Genomic DNA, 21,070 nt, shown 5'->3' with positions numbered 1-21,070 from the left:
GCTATCTAGGGTTTCCAATGGAGAAAGGGGATCTACATAGTTATAGAATAACAATGACACTACTGTGTGTGATGGCTATCCCTGGTGTGCTCACGAAGCAGCAAGGCCCTGCTGGGGCCACCTCTGCAAATACCGAATACATACCCCGAGTGCCAGCCAGACTAAACGCCAAGCCTCTCATGACTTATGACATATCGCTCTGTGTAAAGCTCCTTACATCGCCATTTTGAGTACGAACCGCTCCGAGATGTGTCCCAAGTCCAGTTTAAAATTTACCTGTAAACCCAGGTTGCTGCTACACAATGACAGTGAAGTAAGGAAACGTGATGCGAGTTGGCAGTTGCAATTTTACAGCGATCAACAATTTGTATCGAACCTCCAGCCATTAGAAAAATTGTATTTTAGTGAAGTGTTGGTAGAGAAGCCAAGAAATCCAAGCACTTTAGCTGCCACGTTTCAAGAACTGTAGGTTAGGGCAGAGGTACGCTGGCAGGACTGTACATGTGAATTTGTTTTTCCATTGATCACAATGTCGGAATACCAAATATTATTACTGAGCCACTTGCTTAATACATGCAGAATAGTAGTCTCCAACACCCCAATTACGGGCCTGGTACATTCACTTAAAAACAAACTGAGAAAGGGAACAAGCATTCTTAATGTTATTTAAGGAACAAGATGACAAAAAGAAGAAAAAAAAAAGGTATTATTGAGTGCATTATCCTGCAATGCTCGCAGACCACTTTCAGGGTAAACTCTAGTTAAACCAACAGGAACTCCTCTTAGCTAATTTTAAGAGAGACATCTCCATGGGAGATAGAGGCTTTGTTGTTTAGCTGAAAGATTCCCAGTAGCCACAGACGTCCAAAATTCAGTCACAGGCACTGCACATGCTCTTCACCTTCCTCCTTACAAGAAGAGCTTAAATAAAGTTCAGATTGCCCCAGATGAACTACAGTGCCACCTGTTCCAATTCACCCTTACACCAGTAGCCAAACTGCGAATTGAACTGCTGCTGGCAAATAGTCACTGTTCGCTTGATGGCCCATTGCAGAGAAAAACTGCAGTTGTTCCACCAGACATTCCTGCTACAGATGCTGCTCGCTTTGAACAAGACGCAAGCAGCTAGCAGACTTTCTACACTTGAGACCTGAAGCTGCTGAGATGGGAGATAAAAAGCTGTCCAAGGGGAACTCTGAAAAACTCAGTCGATCCCGCAGGAAGATCTTCCACTAACCTAGCTAGGACTAAAGCTTGTTGTCATGTCCAAAAAAGGCACACTTTCATTGAAAAAAAAAAAATTTCAATGCCACACGCCTCCACCCAGCATCATAATTTCAGGTTTAAAAGTTAATACATGTTATTTACTGTCATGGAAAACTATTTGAAAAGCCTAAAATTATTTGAAAACTGCTGCAGGAAAAAATATGAGTTCACATTTTCAAAGTTCATGGGAAAAATCTTGTTCAATAATGGGGAATAAGTAGGGTAGCAAACCTGATAGAAAAATTCTATTGATTTTAGCATAGGCAAAACTGATAGGAGTCTGCAGAAATTAGTTGAAGCATTTGCTCCTGTTTCTGTATTTATAATGCAAAATTTTCATGACAATAGAAAAGTTGAATATTCTTTCTACAATGCCATTCTACAGTGATAAGACTAAATTTTACAGAGTAATTCTGAACACTTTTGGGGGGGGGCGGGGCGGGACACGACACCAAAACAAACAAAACAGCCAGACTTTTTCATATGGGATGTATAAGATGCTCCGTGAAAAAACCAAACCAACTTGTTTCAGGCAGTCTCATTATCATGAGATAATCTACCCTCACACATATCAGGGCAGTCCTGTAAGAGTAACTAGGCTCAGTTCTCAGGTTGAAATACCTTAAACCCCTAAAAGAAGGTGGCTCTGTGCATACTGTAGCCTCTCTGTCTTTCTGACCAGCTTAAAAGCAATCATATTGCTCTTCCAGTTCTTGTATGTTTTGTTTCTTTGACTATGCTGGGTCAGATTTACTATGAAGCATTTGCATGTGTATGTGGTGCATCCCCATTACAGGTGATACTTTAACAGTCCTCCTAACACAACTAATGTTTCTCAGCTGTCAACATACATTTATTTATAAGATTCATAATCTTATTGCACATTAAATGTCTGGGTCAAGCAAGCGGCAAATCTTCAGAACATCAGAGTTTAGATTTTGTTCAAAAAACTGTCTAAAAATGTGAATGTTCACCTACAGTGTATGCAGGTTATTTAAGACCTTTGAAATTGCAAAAGCAGGCTGTAAATTTTACAAGATTGTAACTTCTTATAGCATTTCCAAGCTTAGCAATGGATTCCAGCACTGCCTGGAAGCGGACTGAAAAGAAAAAAAAAATTATAAACCTTTGTAATGTCTTCAGAAAAGCCCACTATCAGAACTGTCTATTCTGATGCTTATTTTGACATAGGTGAGTTGCTTTTCAGAACTGAAAAATATTTCCATTCATTTTCAGGTTGGTTTCAGCTGGTTTGATGTCAGCTGTAGCCATCAGGAACTAGGAGGACAGGAGTGTGAGAAAAGAAAAAGGCCTAAATTCTGCCAGTTTTCTGTCATTTAGTTTTAAGATCCAGGATCTAAAAATGGTTTCCTTTGCAACGCTAAAGAATTACCTGGACTGAGCACTGTTGCTGTAAACGAAACTTAAATTCAGAAAGGAGAGCAAGCAAACTATCCCTTTGTAATTTTAGTATTTAAGAGATCAAAGACAAATAGATGAGACAAATGTTGAGAATAGGTGAGGAGGAGAGAAGATAGTCAATCTAAATTTGACTTTCTCAGGAAAAAAGATACAGAAAAAGCAGCCATCAGTCTGGTGGTGGTGGTGGTTCAAACTCCCTTATGGATGTAAAAAGAAATCACAGTTCAGACACAGATATAAAGTTGTGAATCCTATACCAGGAATCATCTTTTCTCCCTTCATAACTTCCACACGTAAGCATGCATGTTTCTTTCCCTTTTTCCTGCATTAGCAACCTCAAAACTTGCTTCAAAAACCATGTTTTAATGGGGAGTGGGGGTGTGGTGGGGTGTCTGGTTTTTTAGGGGGACAGATGAACACATCCGAAAGGATTTGCTTTCATTCCAACACGGAATAAAAATAAGTTCTGAAACCTTAAAAGCTGCCCTGAAATGGAACCATCACTTTTTGGCTAGCCCTACTAAAACAACCCTCTTCTCTTTGGTCAAGCATCACCTGCAACAACAAATTTCACCACTCAAAAGCAACTGGCTCAAAAGAGGTCTTAATCTGAGGACTTCCTTAGCTCTTTCAGAAGAATGTTTGATGCGACTATCAAAAGCAGCTCTAGCAATGCTAAAATTGAAACTGCAGCTAGGCCAGCAAATCATCTTTTTCTTCTCTAAAACCTGTTTTTACAGCTTGAAATATTTTTGACGATTGCAGCCATGGGTAGGAAACAAGACACTGGTCACTTCAAAATTTAAGACTGATTTGACTGAATAAGAAATACTATGAAAATGTAAAATTAAAAGAGCACTGGTCTCTTGCTGATATTGACCAAGTATATTATTGGCAATCATGCGTCTGTTGCCAATCAAAGGAAAAAATATTTAAACATTAGAGTGATGTTTGCATTCATTTAATTGAAAGATTAAAAGCATCTGATTGATGAGGGCATGATGTCTACTTGCTATTAGCAATACTTAAGCTGCCTCTGGTGTCTAATTCCAAGTCTGCAATTGTACTGACACACCCCCCATTAATAAATAAACGGCAAATGAGCATTTCTCCAAATAGTAGTTGTTGACTGCAGAAAAATTTGCCAGCATTGCTGGGAACATGGTCAGTAGGGCAATTCAATGCATCCTTATGGAAAAAAAATCCTTGCAGATGACATTGTGAATATGGTAAGAGGAAAAAACAATAAAGAAAAACACTGTAACGCAAGTTTTCATAAAAGTGTATAATGCTGTAAAGTATAAAATGAACAAATACAAAGTGCATGATAATTCTCTCTGTCGTTCATGAGTGTAACAAAAGCTTTGGCTCAGGTAGCTTCATTATGTTATCCTTGTTCGCAAAAGTAAATAGATCCATCAGCTAATACAATGGCTTATTATGAAAGTGCTGAAGAATGAGCATAGTGTTTCATCTAGGCAGAAGATGAGACAGAATGTCTCTTTGAAGCAGTCTTGATGCTTCAGAGGTTTACTGGAGCTAATGGAGAGAGATGATGTGGAAAATTGCCTCCTAGAGGTTGAATTGGTGTGGTCCCTGGGGTTTTCTTCCCCTGCCCCTCTCTTTCGGACAGAGGGAAAGGGAAAGTAAATCTTTATGACCACTGCTATTCTTACCTTTTAGAAAGAAGATCATTATGTTGGGAATCACCCTACACTTCAACAAGGAACTGTGTTCACTTGCACCGGGCTACTCTAAAAGTGAAAATACTTAACTGTGAACCCTTTATATGTATTGGAACTGAAGTGCTAGGGTTGTGTGTTGCACAGTTTCTCTAAACTGTGAGGTAAAAGAGTAGATGATGTCGGTAGGACTGCTCTGTGAGGGCAAATTCACTGAATTTCAGAATTACACCATTTGAGGGTAAAACTGAAAGTTTTACACAACTTTCAGTTTTTCAGTTATGTGAAAAAAAAATCCTGTGAAGTCTACATACTTATGTTGGGGGATTATATTTTTTTGAAAAACCAAAACAACAGGAACCAGTTAGATTTTTTTTCTTTTTTTTTTTTTCCCCCTCTAACTAAAGGATTGCAATTGGGAAACACAAGACTGAATTTGACCATCTCTAACTCAAAATATTAAACTGCAGTAGACAAGAAACTGAAGGGAGATAACAATCTTGAGAGTTACTCTGATCCTATATCATTGATATGGTCTTTCAGAACAGAGACCATACAATTTCCTTAACAGTGATTTATTATAGTGTAAGTGAGCACGGGAGTCTCATTTTTGCTGATGGATAAAGATTCATTTATCTTTTATGTAGCTGCTGTTACAGAATTAACAGGATGGATTTCAATCTACATGTTTTTAGACAACTCTTCAAGTACAGCACTCCTAGATTTCAATACACAGACATATTCAAAAACTATTTAAAGTCTATTATTTTTCATTATGGTCAAGAGAAACTTTGATTTGCTCACCTTTGCAGTTGCCCCGGTAGGCTATTTCCAGCTGAGGGTCTTTGCATTTTGCTCGCTGAAATTCACACCGGGACAGAAAAGTTCTTCCATCAGATGCACAGAGTGATTTCTGAGGGGAACCTGCACAGTCCAGGCTGCATTCTCTGTCTTTGTCTTGGTCCACTCTCAAAAACTAGAAAAAATAAATTAATGCTGTAGGAATGCTATTCCCATGTGAAGACTGCTCTGTGATCCCCTTTCCACAGGGAAGACAGATAAATATTACCCAAAACTGAAAAGAAAGTTTTGCTTTTTTAGCCTATTCAAATAATAGTTGATTCATTATATCTGAGGTTATTCAGCTGCTGCTTTGAAATGGTAGTGATTGCAACATTTCTGTAACATACACTAATTCCACTATCACAACTGGGAAATCTCTGAATCTCCTTTGCAAAAACCATTGCAAAGCTGAAAACTGCAGGTTGGAGTCTTTAGAGCAAAACCAGTGATGGCAGAAACATTCTTCACAACGAAAAGACGACAGCAATGGAAACTTGTCTATTTTATTAGCTATACATTAACTAGTCTACAATAACAAGCTGAAAAGTCTGTTCTCAGATGCAAACAGGATTTTTAACATCAATACTAATCTAAAATTATACCCATAATATGTCCAATAGTGGCAGTGCAAGAGACCGGAAGAGAAAATGAGTGAGGTAGGAGAACCTTATGAAGCACATTATGAAACACAACAATTGTTTATTCTTGCAATGCCTATATTCAAAATCTAAAGACTCCTCAACAAAGCAGAAACTTCAGATACATTTTATAAAAATATTTGTATTTGTGCATATGCTTGCCTATAAAAACATATGCCAAGACTGAAGAGGGAAATGTTATAGCTTGCAATTTTTCCACCGACACCACTCATAACACACATGATGGAGTCTCAGCTGCCATTCCAAAGTGCCCCACCATGGGCAAGCAGAAAAGACAAAACCTGAATCAGGCTGTGTGCAAAACAGTCTGGAGTCAATTTTATTTAAGTTGTTACCAACCATCAAAAACTTCTGACTGCTGTTTTGAGCATGTTCTGAGCCCTGGCATGGGTTGCCCATGGCTGCAACTCCTCAGGCGTGTCCCTGCCCCAGCATGGGCTGCCTGTGGGCCACAGTCCCTGGGGGCTCTCCTCGGGCCAGTGTGGATCACCTGTGGGCTACGGTATTTTTTTTTTTCTGGACTGGCACAGGGCAGTTCGTGTCCTCCTCTCACACCGGAGAACCCTGCAAGGCCTCTGCTACTCAAACCCTGCCAGTTCTGCCCACTGCAGCACGCATTCTCCCTTCATCAGAAATTCAATCTCATCTCCAGAAGACAGTGAGTGGGTATAGGCTGACAGAAGTAATTTAGGTTGTTCCCATTATGAATTTCAACAGATGTTCCCCTTTCTACTTCTGCCACGAAGTCACGCTGAACCTGGTCTAACTGTTCATCCCTCCACCCCAAGACTGCAGGCACAGCTGATGAGTTTGGCATCATCCTTGGATCTGTGAAAAGCAGGAGCTGCTCATCCTGAAACACGCTGCCAAAAAACTAATTGATTCTGACGCCACTGCATGCCGGCCAAAACCAAAGATATTACTTTATCTTACGAGCTCCTGAAAAGCAGGGACTGGGGAGGAGGTGAACTCAGTCCTCAGATGCATTTCTCTATCATTTTGCTGTTTCTGAATAAGCACAAAATTAAGCAAGGCATATAGCTACCAGGAGATAATAATTCTCCTAAGCATTAGGAGGCACCTGAGAAAAGGTCTCCATCCAGCTGAAGCATTGGTTTCATTGGTGCCACTTCATCATCATAAACCTTGGGTACAGAAAATTTTGAACTTCGGATTAGAAACTAAGAACACTAGGAGGAAATTTTCAAGCAAAAAAAGAGGACAGAGTAGTATGTGATCAGGAAAGAGTAGTACATGCTAAAAAATTCAGAAAATATTTGCTACATATAGTTTCCCTGCATTTTATTACACAAAAAAATGTATAAAGAGAGTCATAAATCTCTGTAATCTTCATACTTAAACTGTGGTCTATTTGCATTTCCTATCACTTAATGTGAAGAAATACAGATGCCTTTCTGGAGACTACGCCTGAAAATGGAGAGACAACCTCAAAAGTATTACTTTAAAATAATAGTCACATGGTTGGATTTTGACCAGAATTTTTATGTTTTTCTGGCACAGTAACATAAAAAGGAAAGCTTCCTTTTCCCGATGTTTTTGAGCAATTTTTCATTTTTAACAATAATTAGCACATAAACCCTAAACCCTTAGTCCTGGAATTTAGCTATAGAGCTTCAGAAGTGGGGAAGAAATGTTCCTTCCTTCCCTCCCTTCGGTGTTATTTTGCAGATCCTTTTTGCTGACAGAAATTAATAATTAGCTGAACTGAGTGGGAAGGGAGAAAAACTGAAGTTATCTCCCTTCACCTGCAGAATGAGCAACAGTGAAGCCAAGCTTCCATGATTTGGATCAATCTCCAAATTACGTTGGTGTCCAGGGCCTGACCAGGTGCCCTGATGAGCTGCAGCGCAGGAGCCCCCAGTGAGGTCCTCCAAGCCTCCCTTTCTTGCCTGGGAAGCATCTGCAGGACTCCAAGAAGGACATTTCAAGGAAAAATGGACCACATGGGGCCTCTGGCAGAAAAACTGGACCCAGGCCCCTGCTTCTGCCTCAGACTTCCCCTGTGGATTTCGTGATGGCAAGTCAAGTGACCTCCCTATTCCCATCTGAGTACAGCCTGATCTGAGTACAGCCTTTCTGTGTGCATAAGACTATCCCTCTGTAATGGTTAGGCACTTTGCCACCCTTAATTTATCCTCAGCAACATCCCCGTTGAGCGGAGAATTATTTTTCAAAAGCACAGGAAGGCTTCGTGACCCACAGAAAATCATGTGGTAGATCAGGGAACTGAATCCAGGCATCAGGAAAAAAAAAAAAATATCACACAGAGCAACAGTCTAGCCTCTGTCCCACTTTTCTCCCAGACTTTTCTCCTCTTTTGTGTTTTGAGTTGTTGCACGAGTTAAGATGGGTATGCCTGATCGCAGTGGACAAACCACAGTAACACGGTGGACAGAAAATCCCCTTAATCGTCTGAGGAACAAAATCCACTCCCTTGAGAGTGTGATAGTTCACAGATAAAGCTATATTTTAAAGGGCATTTATCCAAAGAGTTTTATTTAAGTATTTTATTATTTCAAAGCCTTAGAGGAGATTAGGGTAAATTATGGGTTCAAGGATATTCAAGCAACCTGGAAAAGCAGAGGATGAAGACATACCCGGGAGACGAAACCACTTGAATAGCTTGTTGGTTAGCCAAACCTCACTGGAGAATTTGGGTTGTACATTAAAACAATTTCCACCAAGCTAGTGTAACTGAGCGATTTAAGAGCAGGAAGGACAAAAAGGCAAGTAACTGCGAGAAAAGATAGCATAAAAGAAAGACTAGCAAATGTACTTAAAAAAAATAGACAGTATTTTATTGACATTTAGAAAAAACTCCATTGTCATCTTTACTACAGCAGCACAAGATAATACAAGTCCAAATCAGCATTGCTTGCTCACATGTAGCCAAAGGAATAGATAAATATGTCAAAACTAATAGAAATGCTGAAATAAGCAAGGGCTATGGGATTTCTCATGGGATTTACTATTTGTTTAAACAGAAACAAGCAGAGTCAGTGACACAAAAACTGGGATCATTCTGATACTCATCTTAGAGCTGTACTTTACTGTGAAAATACTCCTTTTGATTAAAATAGGACAGTTTGGAGGGAGAAAAAGATGGTTCTAGATGGACCAGAAGGTGACTCACCCTGAATAGTAGCTCATCCATTTCTGTCTTTAAGTTCATTTAACAAACAAATCTGTTATTGTAAAAACATGTGATTCACTGAAAGACAAGCTTAAGGAAGCATTTTTTTGAATGCTGGTAGCAACTGAGATGAAGCCAATAGTTGACCAACCTGACATGGAAGAATTTTGAACAACCAGCAAAAACCGGACAATTATGGTTAAACCCTATTAAAAAGCAAACCACTTTTAACAGAGAGGTGTTCCTGCCCCTAATAACACAGAAACCAGCCTAGTCAAGTTTCAGAAAATTGTTTTCAACTACAAATTTGAGCTTATGCTACAGATTAACAGGCATGACTCCTCAACTGTAGTTGCTTTAATTTATCTTCTGCTTTACATTTTAATATCATAAAATTTTTTACTAGCTACTGCTTTAAAATCTCATGTAAGATTTCTGAGAAGAACAAACAATAATGGGACTATAGCAGAAAAATTCTTGATTATTAAGTTTACCTCAGTTAATAAAACCAAAGTCACTATAAATTGCGTGTACTCACTTGACAAATAGAAGCATTGATAAAATATTATTTACTGTCATGTATTTCAGGCATCATGGAATTCCAGTATTTTCCTTCCTATGTCACACACTAAAGGCTCTTAATATTGGTTGAAACATGCCCCCCTGTTGTCCCAGCAACCTTTCATCCCTCTGTTACTGGAGTTTGGTAACACTAGAATCGTCAGAGTATGAAGCAGTAGATACCTGAAACCTTGCTTATACTGGGGAAAATTATTTCTACTCTGTTTTCTGCTCTGCTTTACTTTCAGCTTTGATCTTGTCACTGGTCCCAAATCTGGGCTGTGGATAGTCAGGATGCTTATTTCCTCAACCACAAGCAACATGTTGCAGTCCATGAGAAAGTTTTTCCAGTACCTCAAGAGTAGGCATTTGATGGTTTCTTTACTGTGCTATTAAACCATTTATCAAAATAACATGTCCGTAAACTTGTTCATTGCTATGGCATAACACTTATCTTCTCTTTACCTTATGCTATCCACTCTTATGCATGGATTCAGTGTCATTCCCTCTGGTCTACATCCTGCTGCCACATCACCGCTAGGACAGAGAAGGTCTTCAGATGAAACTGAGTCACATGGACATTTGTGCATTCCCAATGCACAAATCTGGGATCCAACCATCTATAGTGCAGACCAACTCTCCACCTATGCAGATCACAGAGTACACTGGGAGAGAAATGGTGCATGGCTAGAGAGTCAACAACTAGATACATCTACAAGCCCAATTGCCAGTGCCAGAAAGCAGAAGAGTGGAAATGAGCGTTACAGTCTGGTCACGGAGAACACAGGCATCTCCCTCCATTGGAGCAAAAGCTGACGACAGATGCACTTAGGCTGAGGTGTAAAGATTAGTTATTAAATCTGGCTCACAGCCTTTTAAACAGTAATGGGAAACGCTCTGCTCTACATGTCACAATATAGTGCACAGCTGTGGATTGCCTTTGGTCAGAGGCCACTGTCTGATTAATCTAAGCAAGACAGGGGAGGGTTCCACAACCTCTTTTTGGGTTTTGTTTTATTTGATTTCATTTATTTTTGTATTTGGGCTAGCTTAACTCTAAGAAAGCTTACTCGCAGCCCTGCAGTGACATCCTTAACACAAACAGGCTGCACACAAAGCATAACTCAAAGCACCCTATGCTGAACCTGGTTTAACTTTGGCCTAATGTAAGTTTTCTTACTACAGCTGAAGACTCAGAAACTGCTTCTTTTCTATCTGTAGAGAGAAATTCCATTCTCTTCTGTGAGATCAGGTTGGAATCTGTGCACTAGGAAAAAGAAAGAGATAGAAGTTTACAGATTTGGATTGTCCATCAGAGGTTTTCAACCTTTCTTCAATTTACAGACCCCTTCAATTTCCACTAGACCTATATACCCTCCACTGACAGTAGGTATTTAAACATACTGACAACAGGTTTTTATTCTGTTGCTTTTTGTGGACCCCGTATAACTGATATACGGACTTTCCCTCTGACCAAATGATAACTACTGCGTCAGAAGCTACAACGAAGTTCAAGCCTGCTTGCAAAACAGGAAAATAACACCTCATCGTGGGGGGGCTGAAGGCCAAAGAGGCCTGAAAAACAAGCAAAAGAGAAAAGATGGATGCTAGACATCACTGTTTTGCTTGGAAAAGCCTAGTGCAGACTATAGCTTTGAAAAGCAATTTCTTTATCCTGCATCTGGTTACTGTAAGATGTTGAATAGAACAGTCTGACTTCCCTGCCGCTGGCACGGGAGGTCTGTGAACAGACTATGGAGCAGCACGCTCTAAAGTGGCTCTGTGCTTAGGGCTTTGTGCTGTTGAAAAATGTGCTGATTTACAGTGATTTATGTAGCCATGCTGTTCCTGTCTGAGAGCTGCCTGAAGGGCAGATGTGGAAATCTCCAAGCTAGGAATATTTTGTTCCCTCTGGACTCATCTACAATGGGAAAAAGAGTTAAACAATAGTAATACATATGTGTGCGTGTATATGTACATGTATGTACATGTGTATATATACACACACATCACTGTATCTATATCCACACATGCAGGCTATAAGATGTAAAGTCATATCTATATTTCAAAGGCAATGATGTTTAAACATCAACGTGCTACGGTCTGCCTTAGAGAGCACTCTAACCAGCTAGCCCGTCTCAGTTAAAAATGCTTTATTAAAAAAACCATACATTTTTTCAATATTTATTTAATCACTCTTCTGTGAAGGAATGAAGCAGATCATACATGTACAGAACAAACCCAAGTCTCATCCCAATGCTACTGAAAAGCATCCAACTCTAGTACTGAAATGTATGGAAAACCTAAGTTCTCCTTATCCTTATTATTGAGTTATTTAGAACAGTACCAGAAGATACCTTCAAAATGACAACTCTGTATAACTGCTGTATTTAACCTAACTTTAACAGATTAGTTCACCTTGCACTGTCCCACTGAAGCAAAACAGTCCTTTATGACTCTTTTATGATAAGCCCAGAGCTGCCAACTTTAAATTGTGACGACCTCCTTTTTCCAAATATACAGGACATCACCATTAAGGTTAAGTTTGCATGAAAGAATTTACACAGAAAGACATCACACACGGGACTAATAAGTTACCATTCTGATGAGCTAGAATGTGCCCATTCCTGCTATATAGTGGGCACAGTTGTTTGCACTTACCACATCAAAATATCTCCCTGTCTCTTCTCAATGGTAAAGGTTCTCAGTGTAAATCAGAATCTTTCCATTATGTTCCACTACCAGTCAAGTGAGCAAACAGACTTCAGTAAGGTTATCTCAGGCATCTAAGAATGAACAGTTGTTCTTAAAAGTTCATTTATCCCTATTCACAAAAAGATTAGTATTCCAGCCACAATGCTGCAGCACTCTCCAGCACAGCAAGCCTTGATCATGATTTCATAATGTGGAGCTAGTTGTGTAGACTAGAGAAACTAGAAATTGGCACATTAAGGATAAGATTCACCTGACTTAGAATAAGATCTATCATACCCTAGACATATCCCTTCCACTTTATGAACTGCAGAGTTTGATCAACTAGCTCTCCTGTAAATGGTTGAAGTCCTATGAGATTAATCCAGCCCATAGTGTCCAAAAAAAAAAAAAGGGGGGGGGGGGAAGAAACATTCCCAGGTTCCAGATGACTAAAACAGAGGTGGGCTCTAGGTTTCAAAAAGAACTTTAAGGTCTCCAGGAGCTCTCTGTGCATCTGCAGGGACACACAGGAGGGAGAATTGCATCTAGTACCTGCTTAAACATTGTTTTATTGAAAAGGACCCTGTTAAATCTCTGAATGCAGACGACCCCTTTGCCTCATTATATTTCATTAAACTCTTGATGTGTAACTTATGACATCAGACCTCTTTCCACGTAAACTTTAACAAGGATGGTTGAAAAAAAAAAAACAGGTAGAGTATGCAACTTCCCTGAGTGGGAAGGTATGAGTTGGGTTTTTTTGTTGGAGTTTGTTGTGGTGGTGGTGTTTGGTTTTTTGGGGTTTTTTTTGTTTGTGGTTTGGTTTTTTTTTTTTACTTACTCTTACGTCAGTGCCCAAAGTCAGCTCCAAATTACCTATCAATTAGTGATGTCCCTTATTCCCTCAGTGCCCACAGGGCAGTGGAGCTCTTGGAGACTCACTGCCAAAACTACAGTATCATCTTGTTATGACCAGCACAGAAAATTGACTCTTAAACAGGGTTGTGCTTTGATTAATATGCTTTGCTTTAGCATGTTATTTTTTAAATGTTTGTTGCTTTAACCGGTATTTTTTTAAGTGAACTCTACTTTGCTGTATTGATGGAGGGATGGTGGCACTGAATGTCAGCACATCCATCACTTCCTTTTACTGCTGCTTCACAAATGACTAAAGGCAAAACATCTCAGTCCTTCCTAGTTTACATGGTTGCATAACTGAGCTGAAATTGAAGCAAAATGAGTGATACACATTTGTTCCTGCTTTGAAGAAAGAATGGACATCAATTTATTATACATGCAATCCCAAGTTTCATCATTACCATATCACAAAAAAGTTCCTTCCAACAGCTCACCAACTTAAAGATATTTCAGGTGATTGCATGGCTCAACACTATTTCAGTATTTCTAATCTACTATGAAGGAATTATTTTGGAGGCTAGGGAGGCAGGGAACAACAACCAATTTAGAGAAGGGTTGGGAGGTGAGGAGGGAATGGACTGTAAGGAGTTCAAAAGTACCAGTTGAGCAGATTTTTCTTCTATTTATTATAGTTTTCATCAAAAATGAACTGAATTGCTTTGGTGTCTGGAGGCATAAGGGAAGTTACAGCAAAAGAGCATTCTGTGCTGTTTAAGCATTCTGAGTATAGTATACCAGGAAATCTGATGAAACACTACAAGAACAAGGGGTCCAACTCTTCTCTTTGTTCTCTCCACTTGGCTTTGTCTTGAAAAGAAACTTCAAGGTAGTGCAGTCATACCTCTTGAAGGGCTAGTCTCTTGAATAGCTTAATTCTAGGATCTGGTTCCATCCCTACTAAAGTAAATACACAGACTTCAATAGGAGCAGGTTTGGGCTCCTATTGAGTAACACTCAGCCCTGGTGAACTACCCTTTCAGAAGGACCTTTCACTGATTCATTTGAATGCTCCTACAATATGGTCTTTGGAAGCACAAAGCACTCACTCCAAATGAGTCATGCCCAAAGCTGCCAAGTCTAAGCAACAGAAACAATATATGAACAATTTGCTGGCATTGACCCCATATAGCTAAAGATGAAGTAATGGTCTTGAAAATTAAGACACGACGAACACTGTCAGTGACACTAAAACACCTATTATCTGACTACACTCATTCACTTCCAAGATTAGGAGTCCTCCATGTTTCACAAAACCACTCATTTTTGCAAACTGAGCCTAGTGCATTCACTAGAGTTGAAAACAGCCCACTATTTAATACTGTAGATATTAGAAGTAATAAAAGTGCACCAGAACAAGGACAAATAGACTGCAACTTTTTTTTCCTTCTAAAAAAGTTTACCTGGCTTTCCAGAGATCAAAAAAAATCTTCTTGTGATTTTTATTATAGTTATTTTGAACTCCAGATTAACATAAACAGCTGGTTTCTTTCATTTTGCACAATCAAAAAAAGTTAAATGGTATCCAAACTTAGGGTATCATCAGTTTGCAGTATGAGTTGCCTGAAAATTGAACTGTAGATTGGGTATGGAAAGCATGGGATGGAAAGCTTGACAGTCTTAAGTACAGTGCTGAAAGCAGCACGTTAAAAACGTGGTAAAGAAAAAAAAGACAACTCCTGTCAGGAAGGTGGTGTCCTTTTTGTGTATGTATGACTGCTAGAGACCTCAGCCTTTTTACTTCTTCAGTAAATATATAGTTTTTTTTCTGTGTCCAGTGACATTACTTCTTTTGGTTTCAGAGTATTACCAGCAAAGTATAGGGGTTCAACAGAGTCAAAAAACACCTACAGATAAATAGACCTTGGGTTACCAGAGACAAAACAGTCTACCATAAATTTATACTGAAACTCAAATTGCAAGGGTTTCTAATCTGAAGGTATTCTGTTCTGTATGTACTGCCATCCACTAGTTTCTACATGGGTCATCTGCCCAGCGTTCTGCATTTTTCCCAAGTCACTGGTAACTTTATGCCCTTCATTCTTGTGGTATTGTTATTCATAATCTTTTCTTTGGCGGGTTGTTGTCATTTATAGTGTTTCTTCTCAGTTGCCAGAAGTCGCACAGGGAGAAAATAAACAGAGAAACAGTGGGATGCATTGTCTACGTATTGAATTATCCTTTAGTTTACTTAAGATTTTCATGAGTACTGACCCAACTTTCAGAATACAAGTGGGCTAGCACAACCATTCTGTTAGCCAGTTTCCTCACACAGAGCTAATCTGCCTGGTTGGCGTCTTTAATAATGACAGCTACAATTTGGGAAAATAGACACATTCTACTTTTTAATCTTGTTCAAAGGCTGCTCATATGAAAAATATTTTGGCTTCTAAAATGTTGAAAAGCTATTTTAAAATGCAAATAAAATCTAAGCCAGATCAACATTTCTATATTTGAGGGCTTTATTTTAGGATTAAAGAATATCCACACACGGTCTTAAAGTGTCTGAGGTAGCTTAAAACAATAAAACTAACAGCAATGACCTACAACTCAAAATAACAAGTGTCAGGTTGAACTTCTGTCAAAGGCCAGAAATCTCCTCATCCTAGTAGAGCACACAGGACATGCAAAACCCTGAAAATTATCTTCTACATGGCCTCAAACTGTTGTCTCCAGGGCAAGGTATTGCCATCCTCATTGTTCCCTGGAATTGCAAAAGGGAGTCCTCCTTCCCACCTCAGTTCTCTTCCTACCACACGCCCAGGCAGTCACCAGCTCTCCATACCAGTCCAGCAGCAATTACATTGGGGGATGTCAAAAATACAACTTCACTGACATAACACCTTCTTATGAAAAGGAAATCATTTATTAAGGGAACAGGGGGACCCCCCCAAAAGCTAACGTGAAACAGTACTGCATGTTGTATTACAGACTTGTAGGGAACAATCTCCCTTTGTGGGGGGACAGAAGAGCTCAGCTAAACAGAGCTTTTCTATATCTGAGTTTCTATGCAACCCTATTTAATGCCTATCGTGATCAGCAGGCAACTGGCCACTCTCCATATGGCTGGTTGCCTTCTCTTCCTGGGGAACTAAAGAACACAGAGGGCATCTCAAATGACGAAGACACAGTATGAGACAATATCACAACAGAGCATTTCTTTTTATAATTTAAATCAAGTAAGCAACTGATTCACGCAGGGCAGAAACTCGATAAGACATCAAAGGTCTAATCCCTAACCCATAAAGCTAACTTGCTGACAATAACTGCAGAGCTCTAACTCTCTTACATTTATCACTGCCATCAGCTTCTTCAGAACAAAGTATTTTGGAAGAAAGGCAGGCAGCCGAGTCTGGGAGGCAGATTTTGCTCTTGTTAAACTGTTGATCTTAACACAGCATGTTGCTAGGTTTAAATATTGTCATCTTTAAAATGAGAAATCATGCTAAAAGCAAACAGTTAAGTAGTACACATTTGGAATATACAAGGGTTTAACAAGCCAGTCTAATGAGAAAAAAACACTTTCCATAGGGACAGAAGAACCTGGCTGTGGTTTTCTCAAACCACTGGCAGTTCTGCTTCCTCCCAACTTCGGGGTTTTATGGAACTCTTGTATGTTTATTTGTATGTTGGGCAAAAACATTTTTCCTTTAATTTAAACCATTGTTTTCCAAGGAAAAAAGTCATTAGGAAGCCATTTATTTGTAATTATTATGAGGACTTTTGCAAAAGAAAAACCCATAAATATGAAAAACAAAATTTTGAGCGTATCTAAAAGTGTGGAGAGGGATCAACAAACCATGATCCAAACCAGGCAATTTACCAGAATAAAAAAGATTTTTTTCCAAGTTCTGTGTCACAATTTAAGTGGCCTCTGCTTTATTTGTAGCAGACACATTTTCCTTGCTGTTCTTTGCCTTCTACACACCAGTTGGCCAGTAGCTTTTAAATTTGTCTTAAAAGATTATCCAGCAATACCAGAAAATGTTAAAGAATCATCATACTACCAGTTCAATCCATTAATCCCTTTCCACCACGGACCCTTATATATGAGATTTCTTGATAGCGAAAGGAATTGTTAAGGATGAGAAACCTGACGAAGGAGAATTTCCAGAGTTTCCATTTGAGTTCAGTGACCCAAGACCCCACCACAGCAGGCACTGTGCCAAAAAAAAATCCTCAAAGAAGCTGTAATGGCAGTCACACATACCGTATTATGGATGAAGAATCAACAATAGAAGAGACTACTGCACTCCAGAAGTAAAAAAAAAAAAAAAAAGAAAAAATGCTGTTTCTAAAGACAGTGGAGCTGAGAACAGACAGAAGATTATATCAGTCAGTTGGGATCCTTTGATAAAAATCACCTATATTGTATATTTTTTGAGATTTTTTTTTTTAAATGGGATGCAATCAGAACCAATTCTTACACGCTAAAGGAAGCCTAGACACTCTTTGTATTAGTGATAAGAAAACTCTTCCAAGTACTTTGAAAATACAACACAAAAAAACAGAGCTCTAAAGAACAGGTATTTTATTTTAGTCAGACTTTCTCACACCCCCTAACGTAGAAGAATTGAGGCCCAGCAAGTTCCAGCTCTTACCAAGAACTTATCTAAACATCATATTTCTACAATGCAAGGATGAAGATTTCTGGAGTTCAAACTCTGTGATGCAATATTTTATATTTGTGGCTTCTAGTCATACTAGAAAAATCAAAGAATCTTATCCTCTGAGATTATTTTTGTTGGGAGCATATAATTACTCCATGTTACAGATATTGTTTATATGAAATGGAACTGACCAACTAGCAAAATATGGACAGGGTGGCACCTATGAAATATTTTCCTATTTTCACTGCGGAAAATAGCTCCCTGATAAATTTTGCACAGATTATAGCATTTGGAAGAATATTGAAAACACAGCCTATCCGCTTCTAATAGACATACGGATCCCACCAATTCCACATCCTCTTCCTCCCCTGTGCACAACTTGTTGTCTCTCTTGGAGTCTGGGACCCGGCTCTTGCCAATCATATTTTGTCTTCTGTTGCTTGCGAGCTCAAGCAGAGCAACCGCAGCCACAGCTTTGTTTCTCTGTTGCGTGTAGTGGCCTGGAAAGCCAGCAGTGAGATGGCTAATTTTGACCAAATTTCATTGGTGTGGGAGGAAGAAAAGAAATAGCGAAGCCATTTTTTAAAAAGTTTAATCTTTGCTCCCTGCCATCTGCCTCAGAGAGGAGGAAGGGTAGACGCCACAGTAGTTGCTAAGGCATTCTCACCTCCCCTTAGGCAACGTGTATGAAGAAAAGGAGCATTAGGTGACTGGCCTAAGGGCAATTGCTCATTCACCTTCCTCCTCTCTAGGGAAAGGCTGGCCAAGCACCTAAACAGAATTACAAGCTGTCCACCACAGGCTACTCATGCTTTCTGTGGACAGTATATGACGACATTAAAAAGCAACCTGGATAAATAACACAAATGTCAATTTAAACATACTCAGCCATGAATATGGCTTGGACTAGATGAGCAAGGGGATTTTTTAGGCTCCTTGGCAAGCGTAACTCACTGATTAACTGTTCAGAAAACAGAAGAGTAAAGGTTTTACATGAATTCAGTATATCCATATTTACCACTGGATACGCCTTCTTCTAGTTAAGGTGCAGGCTTGGGAATTTGTCCACCATCAAATCTAGCACAGATTGCCTTGATACATCAGCTAAGTTTTCTTCTGTCATTGCACAGTCTATCACTTGACCTTTTGGATGACCATCCTCGAGACCGATATCCCTAGTCACATCTTACAGCACCTGAGGGCCAGACCTTCCAGTGGACCTCCTTGAGGTCCATCGCTACGGCCACCTACACCACAGCTCCAGCCACAACTTATTCAGAGCAGTGTCATTAGCTGACTCTGACACATTTGCCATCAGTTTGCTGTCACTGGCTTGGACTCATGCTCCCAGTAAGGAAGTATGTTCACCTGTGAACCTGTCCAACAGAAAGAGGTTCCAAAGTACCACAGATTGCTGATACAAATTACTCCAATTACTTTGTGGCATTTTCCCATTATCAACACAATCCATAGAAAATGGTCACACCTTTAAATGCTTCTTTTGGATTCACATGTTTTAGACAATTAAAAATATAAGTCCTCTGCAGCTGCAGTCGATACCTAAGTATACATTCTCCTCACAACTTGCCTCTGAAGAAGATAAATTCCACTCGCATCAGTTTACAGCCAGTGAATTTAGTCACATAGATGTGGTAGCTTGTCCAAAGTCACAGAGGAAGTCTGTGGCAATGCTGGGAATTAAACCCAAGACTCCAGAAACTCATTCCTGTTTTTTAACCACATGCATCATCCTTCCAAACGTTCTTTCCTACAAAATGATTTAGTCATGGCTGAAAAAGGTCCGGCTCATTAACAAAGCAAGGACACAGCAAGAGAAACTCTATGAATCCTTTAAAACTGGCATGTGGATTTTCTTGTTAAAAACATTTGAGGATGTTTTGTAAACTAAATTATGACCTTCTTTGTTTCCATTAAAAAAAAATCTTTGCTGAAGGTCATTTTTAATGGGATCTAGGATGATGTTCCAAGGGAAAAGCATGGGCTGAGCTGTTTTGGCTCTGCACGTCATTAATTCTCTCAAGCTTTGAAAAACAGTGTGGTACTGATTGGTGTTTTAGCTCTTTCAGGCCAAGTCCTGAATTCAAGGTCTCATCTCCTCCATTTCTGAGCCTAGAAGAATAGAGGAGAGCAATAACACATTTAGTCTGTAAGAGGCATATACCTGCAATGTACCTTCCTTAAAAGAACCAAGTTTACCTAAAATTCAAGGCAATGTTTGGAGTCAGAACTTTGACCTTTCTATCTACAATGAACTGACTAAATCACAGACAAGCCATTTTACCTCTTGATGCTTCTTTAGCCTTCATCCAAAAAGTCAGACTATTATTACTTGTCTTTGTAAAGCATTTCATAAACCATGAATGAAAAATGCAATATAAGAGCAAAACATTAAGTAAGTGCCAAAGCCACAAGATCAGGCTCTGAATGAGGCCACAGGCTTGACTTTCACTTTAGTTCTCTTGGGCTTATTTATTGCTGAGCATGTATTACTTGGATTTTCTATGACAGCTTAGCACAGTGTTTTACTTAGTTATGGGTTTTTTAGCTTTAGGAACACCTCAGTTTTCAGATACTTCTTTGATGTAGCTGTCAGACATGTAGAAACAATGACAGCATCGTTAACATATCCATCAAAACACAAAATAGGTGTGATACATTAATGTTTCTATAGATAACTGTTACTGTTAAGACAGAGGTATATTTTTCAAAGTTTTTCTAAACATTTTTCCTTACCATCAATTTGTCTAAAAGCTGTACCATAGTGCTTCTCAACAGCAATATTTCAACCAAATTACATGTTTACCTGAGAAAATTAGCAAATACTCCACCCAAGAAGGATATGTCCCTTAGCATAGCTTCCATAGCCAAATACTTCAATCTTTTCTTCTCCCAGTTGGAAAAGCAGAGAGGATTAGAATGAAAAGGAATTGATATGATGATTTATCTGCTGCATACCATGCTTTTAATATCACGACATCTATCAGATAATCAAGATAAACGACAGTGGAAAGTCTTGCACATAGAGTATGCAAGATGTATGTCTGTTAGCTGCTCTAAGAGGAATGCAGCTGTAAATCGGCTAAACTCTTTGCCCTCCCTGCACTAGAAGTTTTATTAAGGGAACTGGACTCTGCTTGAAGTTGAACCACAAGAGGATCCAAGCTAACTAAATATGGAGCAAGAGATGTTTTTGTATACCAGCCCAAAATATTCTGTTACTGATTCATTGGTAACTTATGACTG

At 39.2% G+C, this 21,070-nt stretch overlaps 1 protein-coding gene across 7 annotated transcripts in view; it reads right to left on the bottom strand.

Annotated features, from left to right (window-relative positions):
- SMOC2 (SPARC related modular calcium binding 2) overlaps window positions 1-21,070 on the bottom strand; it is a 149,533-nt gene that overhangs the window by 99,396 nt on the left and 29,067 nt on the right. For all 7 annotated transcript variants that reach the window (XM_054821699.1, XM_054821700.1, XM_054821701.1 and 4 more), the window contains exon 2: window positions 5,175-5,346. In XM_054821699.1, the coding sequence (XP_054677674.1) occupies window positions 5,175-5,346 (172 nt within the window). The remainder of the gene's footprint in view (window positions 1-5,174; window positions 5,347-21,070) is intronic.

Source organism: Grus americana, chromosome 3, assembly GCF_028858705.1.
Source record: "Grus americana isolate bGruAme1 chromosome 3, bGruAme1.mat, whole genome shotgun sequence".
In the NCBI taxonomy this organism is placed as follows: Eukaryota; Metazoa; Chordata; class Aves; order Gruiformes; family Gruidae; genus Grus; species Grus americana.
This window is presented reverse-complemented; position numbering and strand designations above follow the sequence as displayed.